This window comes from Nyctereutes procyonoides, unplaced genomic scaffold, assembly GCF_905146905.1.
Source record: "Nyctereutes procyonoides isolate TBG_1078 unplaced genomic scaffold, NYPRO_anot_genome, whole genome shotgun sequence".
In the NCBI taxonomy this organism is placed as follows: domain Eukaryota; kingdom Metazoa; phylum Chordata; class Mammalia; order Carnivora; family Canidae; genus Nyctereutes; species Nyctereutes procyonoides.
This window is the reverse complement of record NW_026575140.1, coordinates 41,708,195-41,723,441: the sequence shown is the minus strand read 5'-3', so window position 1 is coordinate 41,723,441 and position 15,247 is coordinate 41,708,195. Positions and strand designations below refer to the sequence as shown.

General features: G+C 40.1%; 1 protein-coding gene across 1 annotated transcript; it reads right to left on the bottom strand.

The window, feature by feature from the left end:
- Window positions 1-790: 790 nt before the first annotated feature.
- L1TD1 (LINE1 type transposase domain containing 1) lies at window positions 791-6,109 on the bottom strand. The gene is made up of 2 exons (XM_055306271.1): window positions 5,093-6,109; window positions 791-2,431 (listed from the first exon to the last, which is right to left on the bottom strand). The coding sequence occupies exons 1-2, from the start codon at window positions 6,068-6,070 to the stop codon at window positions 791-793; spliced, it is 2,619 nt and encodes an 872-aa protein (XP_055162246.1). The 5' UTR covers window positions 6,071-6,109.
- Window positions 6,110-15,247: the final 9,138 nt, after the last annotated feature.

The following is a 15,247-nucleotide window of genomic DNA, read 5'->3' as shown; positions in this document are numbered from 1 at the left end:
TCAGTTTGCAGAAAGGTCCATGAAGGTCAGAGTTAGAAGAACAGATGACTTTTTAAAAACTAAATATGCTAAATAAGCCCTTATAATAGCAAAAGCCGTAAAATGGTTACTTCATTCTCTTTTTTGTTTCTTATCTACACATTGCAAATCAATTTACTCTAAACCATTTAACTACTGAAAATACATTAATGTCCAACATTAGGAAAGAGATTTGATCTCTCCACTGGATGGGTTTCCACAATAAAAGGTAAAGATTATGAACTATGGAATGACAAAATATACCAGAAAATGTAAAGTAGAAAAGTAACCAAAGGAAGCATATTCAAAAGAAAAAGGTTTAATATACGGATTGAAGATTCACATCATAATAAAGGATATAAAGTTGAATACCTTCTTGCAATAGAAGTTCAAGTTTTGCATCTTTTCCTACTTATACTGTTCTTTTTTTCCTGTGCTTTTCTATTGCTTTCACCCCACCTCTTCCTGTCTGTTTACATGGATTCTCTCCCTCTCCCCAGTAGTTTGGAAAGCCTACTCCTACAGAAGCTAAAATGATTAACACTAATTTTAATACACCCTTTAACTTCACCAACATCTAAGCATCTGTAAAGTTCCTTTCCCCTTCTCCCCAAAGTATACTGTTCACGATCCATCCTCCTGGGTAGGATTGTGGCATTTTATTTTTGTTTTCCTTTTTGACTTTTGCTGTGAAAGGTAATATATATATATATATATATATATATATATATATGTACTGTGTGTACAGGTTTATTATATTCATCCTAGATGGCTAAAGTATATCCTCCAGTAATTCTTTCAAAGAGGGTGTGCAAGAAACAAACTTTGTGAACTCTTCAGTATCAAAAAATGTCTTCATTTTACCTTCAAAATCAAATGCCAATTTGGCTGGGTATAGGATTCTAGGTGTAAAGCCTTTTGCCTGCAGAATTTGTATTATATTGCTCCACTGACTTCTAGCATCTAGAGTGTCCAATGATAAATCTGCGGTCAATCGGATTCTCATTCCTCTGTATGTTATTTCTCTCTTTCTGGAAGCCTTTAGGATTTTTTCTTTGTCACTAGAATTCCCAAATTTCACCAAGATGTGTCTGGGAGTGAGTCTCTTCTCATCAATCTTACTAGGTATTCGATAAGCACTGACAACCGCAGGACTTGAATCCTTTAGCTCTGGAAAGTTTTCTTCAATGATTTCGTTAATTATTTCTTCTGCTCCATTCTCTTTATTATCTTTTTCTGGAATTCCTATCAAACGGATGTTGGAACTTCTCGATCTATCCTCTATGTCTCTTGACCTTTCTTTATTTATTATCTGTTTGGCCATTTGCATTGTATCCTTAGAGAATTCTTCAATACGATCTTCTAGGCTGTCCATTCTCTCCTCAAGTATATTTATTCTGCTATTCAGAACATCTATAGAACTTCTTTCTAAGACCTCTGGAAGAGAATTTTTAATATTGGTAACCTCCTCCTGTAGCTCTCTAAAGTTGGTATTTACATTTCTTCTAAAGTTTTCTTCTGTTTCTTGTATTAAGTCTGTTTCTTTAGACGTTTGTGCATCTGTTTGTAAGGTTTTGTGTGGCTCTTTCTCAGTTTTCCTTAAAAATTTGGTGATTCCTGATGGAGTACTCAAATTTGTACTTAAATGCCTTTTCTGCTTATCAGGACTTAACTCTAGTGATGTTGAGGGAGAGGCCAAACGCAAGGTACGACAGACTGTCCCAATTCCTTGGTTTCTGGGCATAGCTGTTTCCTCTTTATTCTGGGCTTTTTGTACCATCTGGTATTTCACCAATTTTTTCTTCTCAAAGTCCCGAGCCAAATAATCACAGGCAATTTCTTTAAGTCCATCTGAGGCCTCTTTTTTCTCAATTTGGGAGGCAGTCTTTATATTTTCTACTTCAGAGTCCTCTCCTTCCTCCCAAGATAAGACTACTTCCATTTCCCACTCTGAACCTTCTTCCTCCTCTGCCTCAGAATCTTCTACCTCTTCAATTAAAACAATCTCCAAGTCATTACTGTTTTTTTCCTCAACTCCATATTTTGTATTTACCACAGAATGACACTGAAATGTTGAATCCGGTTTCTTATAGGATACTGAAGCCTCCTCTTCTCCTTCCTCCTCCAGCCCCAAAGCCTCATTTCTCACCTCTTCTTCCAGCTCAGAAGTGTCTTCCTCCTCCTCTAGCCCTGAAGTCTCTTCTTCCTCTTCCTCCAGGCCCGAAGCCTCTTCTTCCTCATCCAACTCTGAAGCCTCTTCTCCCTCCTCTTCCAGCTCTGAAGAGTCTTCTGGCATCTCTAAATTCTTCACCTCCTCTGGCTCAGCAACCTTTACTTCTTTAACAAAGAGAAAGCTCAAGCCATCACTGACTTCCCCCTCAGCTCCATCCTTTGAATCTAATCGAGTTTTTTCCTGAAGTAAAAAAAAAAGAAAACAAAACTTTGTATCCTGTGTCTTTTAAAGGAATTAATGCTTTCACTCTTTAAGTTTAATTGGACCACCATCTTAACAATTACCAAATATCTATAAAATTATTTAAGTATTATTTGTTCTTGAATGCTTAGGTCCTCAAATAAGTTTCCCCTATGATCACCCCATCACACCTGGTATTGGTGCAGCATTTGCAAATTTCCATGGGGTCATAACATTTAGTGTGTTCCTTCTATATTCCCAACACTGACTCTCAAAAACAACTTGTTAGTCAACGTCTGATTACATGCAGGACCCTAAGGTAGACACTACTCTAACTTCAGGAACACTACCAAAACAAACAAGCAAACAAACAACAAAAGCCCAATACTCATATTTATTTTTTCCTCAAAGGAAATAAAAGTAAATCTAGTAGTTCTTAAATATCCCTCTTTGTAGTTCAAGCTCCAACCACATTACTCAAAAGGAAAGCATGTTTTGGTTAGTAGTACAGGCTCATTTGGTAGAGCATGTGACTCAATCTCAGGGTCATGAATTCAAACCCCACTTGTGGACATGAAGCCTACTTTAAAAAGATTGGCTTTAAAAGATTCAAATCCAGCTGTCATATTTGCTACCGGTGCATCAACTTGCCCTCTAGAACAGCATCTATGACAGCACTAAAAGAATAAATAAAGAGGAGCAGCCCGGTGGCTCAGCAGTTTATCACCACCTTCAGCCCAGGGTCTGATCCTGGAGACCCAGGATTGAGTCCCATGTCGGGCTCCCTGCATGGAGCCTGCTTGTCCCTCTGCCTGTGTGTCTGCCTCTCTCTCTCTCTCTTTGATGAATGGAAAAATAAAATATTTAAAAATATAAATAAATAATAATAAATAAATAATAAATAAATAAATAAATACTAATAAGACAGCACTATTTCAGATTGTTGGGAGGGTTAAATATGACAACCTAGGTATTGAGCCTGAGATAGTTATCTCTAATACAGAAATTGGCTCATAATATTCCTTGAAACCCTGTACGTACCTCTGAGCTTTTTAATGCTCCCTCTGTTACACTCTTCTGTATTTAGGGCTAGCTGATCACTATTTGTCCTTCCACCCCTCCTCCCCATCAACTGTCCAGGACAGGTTGGGTACCTCATCTGTGAAAATCTCTGGGGAACAGTTAAATTCTGAGGTTAGGCGAATTCTCAAAGAATTTGTTGATCCAAGTATATTTCCTAATTCTAGACTGTCATTTTAGAAATATTTTACACTTCAAAATGTTGGGAGGGCAAAAGAATTGGGTATTCTTTTGAAAACACATCGAAAATACTGGCTTGGGGGCACCTGGGTGGCTCAGTGGTTGAGCATCTGCCTTTGGCTCAGGTCATTATCCCAGGACCCCATGGGGAGCTTGCTTCTCCCTCTGCCTATGTCTCTGTCCCTCTGTCTTTCATGAATAAATAAAATCTTTTAAAAAATACTGGCATAGGATACAGGCCTCTGAGGATACAAATAAATGGAGGTATACTGTGCTCATTAATTGGTAGAATATTGTTAAAATGTCTATACTACTGAAGGCAATCTGCAGATTCAATGCAATCTCTACTAAAATTCCAATGCCATTTTTCATAGGAATATAACAATCCTAAAATTTGTATGGAACCACAAAAGACCACAAATACCCAAAGCTGTCTTGAAAAGGAATAAGGCAGGAGGCATCACACTCTGATTTCATACCGAATTACAAAACTACAGTAATCAAAACAGTATGGTATTGCAGGATAGTTCACAAAAACAGACATACAAATCAATGTAAAGAGAATAGAGAGCCCAGAAACAAACCCACATGTATATGGTCAACTGATATATGGAAAAAGGAGGCAAGAATATGCAAGGGAGATAGTCCCTTTAATAAATGGTGCTGGGAAAACTGGACGGTCACATGCAAAAGAATGAAACTAGACTACGGTCTTACACCACAGACAAATATAAGAAATATACACACACTGAAGATGGGAGATAGAGAATGTCTACAATATACCACAGGAGCTACCTTTTAAGATTGGGATCACAAAAAATATTCAGAAAATAACCTAATGTGTTTTCAATGAAATCAAATACATGGGAACATAATCTAATCTAAGAAACCAAGATCTTTATACATGGAATGGGTAACAGCTAGATATTAACATAATGAATGCTAGAATAGGCTTTAGTAAAATAGATTTATTTACTTTTCCCTGACTACTAATGAAGACAACTTAGGACTACTTTATAAATTGAAAGTGGAACACACTTCTATTTGGTCATTTTTTTCATAATCCCATTGCATGAGGGCTTTTACCTGAATTTACTCAACTGTTTGTTTCTATTTTTCCCTTTTAATGATTTAAAAGGGACTATCCTAGTGTTTACCCTTAAATACATAACATTTAAATTTTTCTTTTAACATCTGTAATGATTATGTACAAACTCTTCTCAAATCTAACTTCTTCCAATCTTCCAACACCACCCATTAAAAGAAAAAAAGCCTTGAAGTCATTACTCTTAAGGTCATACTTTTACTTTTAATTATTTCTTAAAAATTGGTTTAAACTCTAGAACTTTACCAACTATTACTTATTCTCTGCATATAAGCTCCACAGATCTGTATACTTACCACTTTTTCTTGAATTCCGTAACTTCTTCCTTTCTTTATTTTTTCATTTTGTGGGAGTACATCTTTCAGTAATTTGTTCATAAATGGTTTCTGGCTAGTAAAATTGCTGAGACTTTGCATATCTGAAAAGGTCCTTACTTCACCATCACACTTAAATGTTAACTTAACTTGGCATAGAACTTTAGGTTCAAAATCATTTTCCCTCAGAATGTTGAAGACATTACTCCATTGCTTACTAACGTCCAGTGTTGCTGATGAAAAGTCTGCTGCCAACCTAAGTACTGCTCCTTCATCTTCTCTGGAGGCTTTTAGAGTTTTCTCTTTATTCTCTAAATTCTGAGGGATTTTTTCCTCTCTTTTTTCTTTGACCTGTTCATCTTCTCCAATCTCTTGGTTCTCTTGTGTTACTTCTATAAGGATGCTACAATCTTCACAAGTGTTGTCTACATTGCCTATGGCTTCCTCCACACTTTCCAGGACTTTGTCATTTTGTGATTCATCATGGGACAATTCCTTGCCTTGGTCCACACTGTAGTCCTCAGGTTTGTCTAATTTGCTACTCAGTTCACTTATTTCTTTTCTTTTAGAAGCCACATTTTCAGTATCTTCAACTATGTCAGAGTTTGCTCCTTCTATTTTCTCTACCGAACATGGTTTTTGTGTGGTTGAGCCTTTTATTTGTTGCCACTCTTTTTTGGTACTGGAGTTGTTTTTATTTTTCACTTCAGGTATTTTACTTTCTACTCCTAAAATTTCCCTTAGGTCATTTTTAAAGGATTCCCTTATCTCTTCAACCATTAACTCCAGGCTTTCCATCAAGCCTTTAAACTTCATCAGCATAACTGCTGACACATCTTTGCCTTTTAAATCTAATACCTGAGCCATCTCCTGGTCTTCTAGCAACTGAATGCTTTTCCTATGGGTGCTACATTCCTGTTTCTTTGCAAGTCTAACAACTTCTGACTCTGCAATGGACATTGTGGATACGTTGTTTTATTTTCCTGAAGAGTAACTTTTGTTCTTGCAGGTCTGCTAGACTTTCCCAAACTCAAAAAACTTTATAATATATCATCTGAAATATAAAAACAAAAACAGAAACTCATTTACTGATGAATTCTTGAGAAGCACAATAATCAAGAATATGAATTTGGTTAAGTAAACCATAGTATGAGAACTCCACCACAATTTAATACAAAGGGTGATAAGATGGGTGTATGCATACTAACAAAAAAAAATAGAATTCAAAATTCATAAAAGATTAAGACCGCACTCAAGTAAAGCTTTCAATGCCATAAATCAACCAAATAGTAGATGAAAACGAATGACAGAAATTGACCAGTTTCCTATACTATTAACTTTGCTGCCTGTGTTCTCTGTGAGGATTAAACAGAGTACAAGAAAATAAACATTACTAAAAAGAATGTATCATACCCAATTCTTAAAGTTTAAGTACTTGAATGGAATCTTACACAAAATGGAAAGAGAAGCCCCTTTCTTTGACGCAGAGATAGTTAACATTAAGACTTTAATTTCTTGGGCAGCCCCGGTGGCGCAGCGGTTTAGCGCCGCCTGCAGCCCAGGGTGTGATCCTGGAGACCCTGGATGAGTCCCACGTCGGGCTCCCTGCTTCTCCCTCTGCCTGTGTCTCTGCCTCTCATTCTCTCTTTGTGTCTCTATGAATAAATAAATAAAATCTTTAAAAAAAAAAAACTCTGCCTCTAAAAAAAAATAAAAAGACTTTTAGTTTCTTTAAACATGCTCGCGGTGCGGTGCGCTTGGGTGGCTCAGTCGTTTAAGATCTGTTTGTTGGGATCCCTGGGTGGCACAGCGGTTTAGCGCCTGCCTTTGGCCCAGGGCACGATCCTGGAGACCCGGGATCGAATCCCACGTCGGGCTCCTGGTGCATGGAGCCTGCTTCTCCCTCTGCCTGTGTCTCTGCCTCTCCCTCCCTCCCTCTCTCTCTCTCTCTCTCTCTCTCTCTCTCTCTCTCTCGCTGTGACTATCATAAATAAATAAAAATTTTTTTTAAAAAAAGGATATGTTTGTTTTTTTTTTTTTTAAGATTTTATTTATTCATGAGACACACAGAAAGAGAGAGAGAGGCAGAGACACACGCAGAGGGAGAAGTTGGCTCCATGCAGGGAGTCCGACGTGGGACTCGACTCCGAGTCTCCAGGATCAGGCCCTGGGCTGAAGGTGGCGCTAAAGCACTGAGCCATCCAGGCTGCCCAAGAGCATGACTCTATTTCAGCTCAGGTCATGATCTCTGGGGGCTTGGAGCTCTGTGCTCAGTGGGGAGTTTGAGATTCTCTTTCTCTCTCTCTTCCTCTGCCCCCGCTCCACAGGCTCTCCCTCTCACATCAATAAATCAATCTTAAAAAAAAAAAAACAACATACCCAGCTCTCAAGTCAATTCAGAATATTACTTTCCAGAATGCAAATATTAAGGCATACCCTGAGAGGAGCAGAAAACCCATGCCTACTCCCACCTCACAAAGGCCCCTTTATCTTTGCATGAGGAGACTCAGTTAGGTTGTTCATTTTTTTCAGCATTCCACCCTGTGGTCCTGACCCTGTGTGGTGGAAAGGGACAAACCACCCCCATTCTTCATCACTTAGTTCACAGGGATAGGAAGCAGGTATGCACAATACACACACTTTGGACAACAGCTGGGATGCCTGTTCCTGAATCTTTTCCTCTGCAAAACATACCAAGTATTCAAGTTCTACCCACTTGACTTTGCTGCTGATACACTAACAGTTGTACCACCTGCCTTCAAGACCCAAACTGCTTGAACTTACAGGTATGAAAAGAAAAATTCCCTCCTCTGTAAGAGAATTTAGCAACTTAAAGGAAGGAGATTAGGGTAAATAAACAAAAGTGCTAGCGATTATCAAAGAAGATGAGCTGAAGAGTAAAGGTTAATAGGACTCATGAGTACTAATAGTGACTTTGAGAAACAGAACCAGAAAACCTTTCAAGCATCGAATGGAGGGATAAAAAACACAGATCATAGCAATAGATAACTCTCACTGGAATGAAGTCATCTGATTGAAAAAAAAATCATCGGGTCGGGTGCAAGGTTAATAAAAGATGCATATATATCTATATATAGTATCGATAAAATTTCTGGATTCAGACATAAGCATAAGTTCCCAGAAACATTTATTTCTTTTTTAAAGGTTTAATGTCTTTGAGAGAGAGTGAGAGCATGAGCTGGGTGGGGAAGGGGCAGAGGGAGAGAAATAGACTCCCATCTGAGCGTGGAGCCTGACTTGGGGCTCAATCCCAGGATCCCGGGATCATGACCTGAGCTGAAGTCAGATGACTAATCCACTCAACCACTGAGGCGCTGCCCACTACCCACACTTAGTGAGGGACTGTATACTAGTTACTGTGCTGGATAGGAAAGGAAAAAGATGCTGAGTAAAAAACTGACCCAGAGGGGCGCCTGGTGGCTCACTCAGTTAAGTGGCCAATTCTTTTTTTATTTAATTTCTTTCTAAAGATTTTATTTATTTATTCATGAGAGACACAGAGAGAAAGAGGCAGAGATACAGGCAGAGGGAGAAGCAGGCTCCATGCAGGGAGGCCCGATGTGGGACTTGATCCCAGGTCTCCAGGATCAACTGCTGAGCCACCCAGGCATCCCTAAGTGTCCAATTCTTGTTTTCAGCTCAGGTCCTGAGATCAGAGATGAGGCCCTGCATCAAGCTGGTGCTGAGCATGGAGCCTCCCTAAGAGTCTCCCTCCATCCCTCTGCCCCCCTTTCCCCACGAAGAGAAAGCAAAACAAAACAAAACAACAAAAACCCTGACGTGAAACCTCCCCTGAAAGGGGGTAAATATCTAGGGAGAAACAAGTATCAAATTGCCATTGTGCCCACTTACAAAGTACGGGGTCAAGGGTCATAAGTGTCTATACCAGGTGTCATTTTATGTATTCAAGGGAGACTCAGGAAGGCTTCCCCTGCAGTAGTTCATATGGAATCTGAGAAATAAGCAGCAGTTACATAGCAAAGAACAGAAGCAAGTACATTTCACGCAGGGGAGAAACTACCTGCAAGGCTGGAGCAAGCGTCTCAGAAGGGTAACCCACGGAGGGAGGGAGCAGGAGGGCCGGCTCTGGTGGATCTGGCTTCTAAACGGGGAAGGTCAGGAAAAAGCCGGGTTTTAAAGGAAGAGTACACATTTTGTTGAACTCATGAAGTGTGAAGTGCTCTTGCAATAATTAAGAGAACCAGATAAGCATGTCTAGAACCCAAACTAGTTTCTGCTCTGCAGATACACATTTGTGATTCATATGCCCATAGGCAGTTAACTCCATAACCAACAAACATTCCAAAAACAAAGGAAAAAAAAAATCATATCAGCATGAGACTTAAGAAGATGCTAGAAGCCATTTACTGGGAGAAAATATTTCCCAAAGACCTATCTGATAAAGGATTGTTATCCAAAATATACATGAAACTCCTACGACCTAGTACAAAGAAAATGAACAACCTGATTAAAAAAATAGGCAAAAGACTTGAAGAGACATTGCACCAGGGAAGATCTACAAACAGCAAGTCAGCATATGAAAAGATGCTCCATTGTGTGTCATCAGGTAAATGCAAATTAAAATAACTAGATACCACAACACGCCTATCAGAATGGCCAAAATCTGAACTACTAACATCAGATGCTGATAAGAATGCAGAGTAACAGGAACATGCATTCACTCTGTTGATGCAAATAAAAAATATTACAGCTACTTTGGAAGACACTATGGCAGTTTCTTGCAAAACTAAACATACTCTTACCATATGATCCTACAATCATGCTCCTTTGTAATTCATCCAAAGGAGTAAAAAAACTTGTATCCATACAAAACCTGCATCCACCCCGAGAGGCTTGTTTATTGATTGATTGATTGAAAGGTTTTATTTATTTATTCATGAGAGACACAGGCAGAGGAGAAGCAGGCTCATGAGAGACACAGGCAGAGGGAGAAGCAGGCTCCATGCAGGGAGCCTGACGGGGGACTCCATCCAGGGTCTCCAGGATCATGCCCTGGGTGGAGGGTGGCGCTAAACCGCTGAGCCACCCAGGGCTGCCCTAGCAGCCTTAACTGAGAAGGAACCAAGATATCTTTCAGTAGGTGGATAAACTGTGGTACTATTCTTCATTGCTAAAAAGAAAGGAGTTAGTAAGCCATAGAAGACATGGAGGAGACTAATGCATATTACTAAGTCAAAGAAACCAACCTGGAAAGGCTACATACTGTAGGTTTCCAATTACATGACATTCTGGAAAAGTCAAAACTACAGAGAGAGAAAAAGATCAGTTCTCAGGAATTGAGGGGAGGGAGATAAACAGGCAAGAACACAGGATTTTTAGGATAGTGAAATTCCTTTGTTCTGTTTTTTTAAAAAGATTTTATCTATTTATCCATGAGAGAGACAGAGAGAGGCAGAGACGAGACAGGTAGAGGGAGAAGCAGGCTCCAAATAGGAGCCTGACGTGGGTGGGACTGGATCTGGGGACTCTGGGAACAGGCCATTGAGTGAAAGTCAGACGCTCAACCGCTAAGCCACTGGGGCGTCCCAGTGAAATTCTTTTGTATGATACAGTTGCAGATACATGTCACCCAGTTGTCAAAAGTCACAGAAACTCAGAAAATTCACTCACCAAGAATAAACCCTAATGCAACCGATGGACTCTGGGTGATGATATATATCGATGTAAATTCAATGATGGTAACAAAATGTGCCACTAGGGCGTGGGATGCTGATCAGAGGCTGCATGTGCGTGGTGGCAGGGAGCATATGGGAGGAGTTCTCTGTACTTTGCACTCAGTGTGCTGTGAACCTAAAACTGCTCCAAAAATTATGTTTATTAGTTAGAAAAAATTAGCATGAAACATCTTGTCTGCATAAAAAAAAAATAGAACTTTAGGGACTACTACAAAAAGGGATATAAGAATCATAGGAGGGCAGCCCGGGTGGCTCAGCGGTTTAGCGCCACCTTCAGCCCAGGTCGTGATCCTGGAGACCAGGGATCCAGTCCCATGTCCAGCTCCCTGCACGGAGCCTGCTTCTCCCTCTGCCTGTGTCTCTGCCTCTCTCTCAATCCTCTCTGTGTTCTCATGAATAAATAAATAAAATCTTACCAAAAAAAAAAAAAAGAATCATAGGAGCAGCTAATAGGTCATTCATATTGGAACAAAAAAGATACACACTTATAGTCACACAGTTCAAAAATTCTCATTCTAGAAAAATCAAAATATGAAAAGTTATGATAGCATAAATTTAAAAGTGAGGCTTTCTATGTATGGCATTTAAATAGTAAAGGTTAGAGGCACCTGGGTGGGTCATTGGTTAAACATCTCCCTTCGGCTCAGGTCACGGTCCCCTCGAGCTGGGGGTCCTGGGATAGGGATCCACCTCACATTGGGGCTCCCTGCTCAGGGGGGTGGAGCCTGCTTCTCCCTCTCACTCTGCTACTCCTCCTGCTCGCACTCTAACTCTCTCAGAGAAATAAATAAAATCCTTAAAAAAAAAAAAAAGAAGGGCAGCCCGGGTGGTTCAGCAGTTTAGCACTGCCTTCAGCCCAGGGCCTGATCCTGGAGACCTGGGATCAAGTCCTGTGTCGGGCTCCCTGCATGGAGCCTGCTTCTCCCTCTGCCTGTCTGTCTCATGAATAAATAAATAGTCTTAAAAAAAAAAAAAAGAAAGAAAATAGCAGCAGATAAAATCGAACACTATTTAAAAGGCTACACCAAAAAAATAAATAAATAAAAATAAAAGGCTACACCAAGATCAAGTTGGTTTATTCAAGAATGCAGGGAGTTGCTATGGAAAACAATAAGGAAAAAAAAAGGAAAACAATAAGGTGGTTCCTCATAAAATGAAACACAGGATGACCATATGATCCAGCAGTGCCACTTCTGGATATTTAACCACAAGAACTGAAAACAAGGGATGCCTGGGTGGCTCAGTGGTGTCTGCCTTTAACTCAGGTCATAATCCCAGAGTCCTGGGATCAAGTCCCACATCAGGCTTTCTGCATGGAGCCTGCTTCTTCCTCTGCCTGTGTCTCTGATGAGTAAATAAAATCTTTAAAAAAAAAAAAAAAACTAAAAACAATAACTAAGTAATTTGTACAGACAGAAGCTCTTTCTGCTCATGATTCCTGTCCCTGTGTTTTAATAAAAACACCTTTTAGCAAGGAAAAAAAATGATTTGTACACCCATCTTTACAGCAGTACTATTCACAATGCTCAAGAGGTGGAAGCAACTCAAGTTTCCTTCAAAAGATGAAGGAACGAAATGTGGCATACACATACAATGGATTATTCAGCCTTAAAAATGAACATCTGGGCAGCCCGGGTGGCTCAGCCGTTTAGCACTGCCTTCAGCCCAGGGCGTGATCCTGGAGACCCAGGTTCGAGTCCCACGTCAGGCTCCCTGCATGGAGCCTGCTTCTCCCTCTGGCGCTCTCGCGCGTGCGCTCGCTCTCTCTCTCTCTCTCTCTCTCTCTCGGTTTCTCATGAATGAATGAATGAATGAATGAATAAATATTTTTTTTAAAAGAAACATCTGATAACTTGCTACAACATAAATGAACCTTGAAGACATGCTAAGCCAGTCTCAAAAGGACAAGTACTGTATGAGGCTACTTACATGAGGTACCTAATCATCCAATTCACAGAACAAGAAAGTACAATGGTCTTGCCAGGGGGCTGCGGGGAGGGGGAATAGGGAGATTGTGTTTAATGGTAGAATTTCAGTTTGGAAAAATAAAAGCTTGGAGATTGAGGATGGGGATGGTTGCACAATAATGCAAATAAAAAATGTTTAATGCCACTGAATTTTACATTTAAAGAATAGTTACAGTAAGTTTTATTGTGTGTGCTTGGTCACACTAAAAAATGCCCTAAGAGGGGCACTTGGCCGGCTCAGTTGGTAGAGTTTAGGGCTCTTGATCTCAGGGTTGTGAGTTCAAGCACCATGCTGAGCATGAAGCCTACTTTAAAAAAAAAAAAAAAGAGGCGGAGTATGTAGGTGGCTCAGTTGGTTAAGGATTTGACTTGGGCTCAGGTCATGATCTTGGGATCCTGGGGTGGAGCCCCATGTCGGACAGGTGTTCACCGGGGAGTTGGTTTCTCCCTCTCCTGCCCCCTGCTGGTGTGTGTGCACACAGGCTCGCTCACGCTCTCTCCCCCTCTCAAATAAAATCTCTTAAGCTGCTAGAAGTTTAAAAGCAAATAATTTATACATGTAATGTACTACACTGACTGCTCAAAAAAGTAAACATTAATAGTTGCAAAATATCTTAAACCTACCATTCACTTATGACAAAACAACTCAAATGACAAGCAGCAGGAGGTCAAAGGAAAAAACATATACAAAAAAATCTTAAGTCAGAGAAAAGGTCAAAAGAGAGAAAGAAACATGACTACTAATAGAAAAAGTGATCGATATTAGTTATTCATTCCTCCTAATAAAATAAACTGGAAAATCCAACACCAGGAGTTGTACCTGACGCTTAGTCGAGGCGACTATGAGAAGGCAATGCATAAGTCCACTGGGTAAGACTCCACAGTCCTCAATACTTCAGTGACATGGGGGCTGGGGACAAGACCAAGGGGACCTATTCCTTATCCAGATCCCAGTTAAGCAAATCAACGTGGAAGGGCCGGAAATTTTGAATGTGGACCAACTATTAAATGATACTAAATATGAATTGTATTACCTGTGATAATACTGTGGTTATTTAAGAAATGTCCTTATCTTTTAAGAGATAGAAGAAGTTCAAAAGGCCCAAAATGGTGTCACATAGGTTAAAGTCCCAACTCAGTAAACCAAGACTGAATGAATACTTAACATAACTGCAGTTTCAATCCAGGAAGATAACCTTTAAAAAGTTGATCAATAATTTTCTGGTCAGGGAAGCCTGGGTGGTTCAGTGGTTAAGCATTTGCCTTCAGCTCAGGGAGTGATCCCAGGGTACCAGGACTGAGTCCCACATCGGGCTCCCTGCATGGAGCCTGCTTCTGCCTCTGCTTGTATCTCTGCCTCTCTCTGTGTGTCTCATGAATAAATAAACAAAATCTAGAAAAAAAAAAAAGAATTTTCTGGCCAGCACCAATAATCTGTCACATGAGCCTTCTCTTTCTTCTAAAGGACGAGGAGACAATACACTTATTAAAACGCTTTTGTCCCCAGATGGTGGGACCTCACCTGAACTAATCCTTTTTCTCTTTAGGACTTCCTTGTCCAGCCTTTAAAAACTTTTCCCTTTCTGCAGATCTTCGATGCTCCCCTCTATTTGCTAGACAGGATGCAGCCCAGTTCCTGAATTGTTTAATAAACTTGTCTGAATTTTATTTTTTAAAAATACTTAAGTTTGTTTTTAACCTGAAGCATGGTTGACATATAATATTATGGTAATCCAGGCATATAAAGAGTGATTAGACAATTACATATATTATGTTATGTTCACCATGAGTCCAGTTACAACAATACTGAAGCTTTTAGGGCACCTTGGGGTCTCAAGCGGTTGAGCATCTCCCTTTGGCCCAGGGTGCGATCCTGAAGACCCGGGATGGAGTCCCACGTTGGGTTCCCTGCATGGAGCCTGCTTCCCCCTCTGCCTGTCTGTCTCTCATGAATAAATAAATAAATAAATAAATCTTTAAAAAATTAAAATTAAAAAATTAAATAAATAAAATACTTCAGCAAAAAAGGGGAGAAGGAATAGATGAGGCAAATCAGGAAGATAACTGTTCTAGAATCTGAGTGATGGTAGGAGTTATTCTATGTTTGGGAGTGCTCCTAACATTTAAAAAAATACAGATGTATTTACGGATGCCTGGGTGGCTCAGGGGTTGAGCCTCTGCCTTTGGCTCAGGTTGTGATCCCAGGGTCCTGGGACTCTGAGGTCCTGGGATCAAGTCCGTATCAGGCTCCCTGTGGGGAGCCTGCTTCTCTCTCTCTGCCTGTCTCTGCGTCTCTCATGAATAAATAAATGAAATCTTAAATAAAAAAAAAAAAAGAGTTATTTAAGTACTCTCTACACCCTCCATGGGGTTCATGGAGATCAAACTCAAACCCAGAGATCAAGAGTCACACAGTTCACTGACTGAGCCAGCCAGGAACCCCTGTCTCCTAA

Coding starts and splice junctions, on each gene's coding strand:
- L1TD1 (XM_055306271.1), bottom strand. CDS start 6,070: ATGTCCATTGCAGAGTCAGAAGTTGTTAGACTTGCAAAGAAACAGGAA. Junction 2,432..5,092: donor ACGGAATTCAAGAAAAAGTG/GTAAGTATACAG, acceptor TTTTTACTTCAG/GAAAAAACTCGATTAGATTC.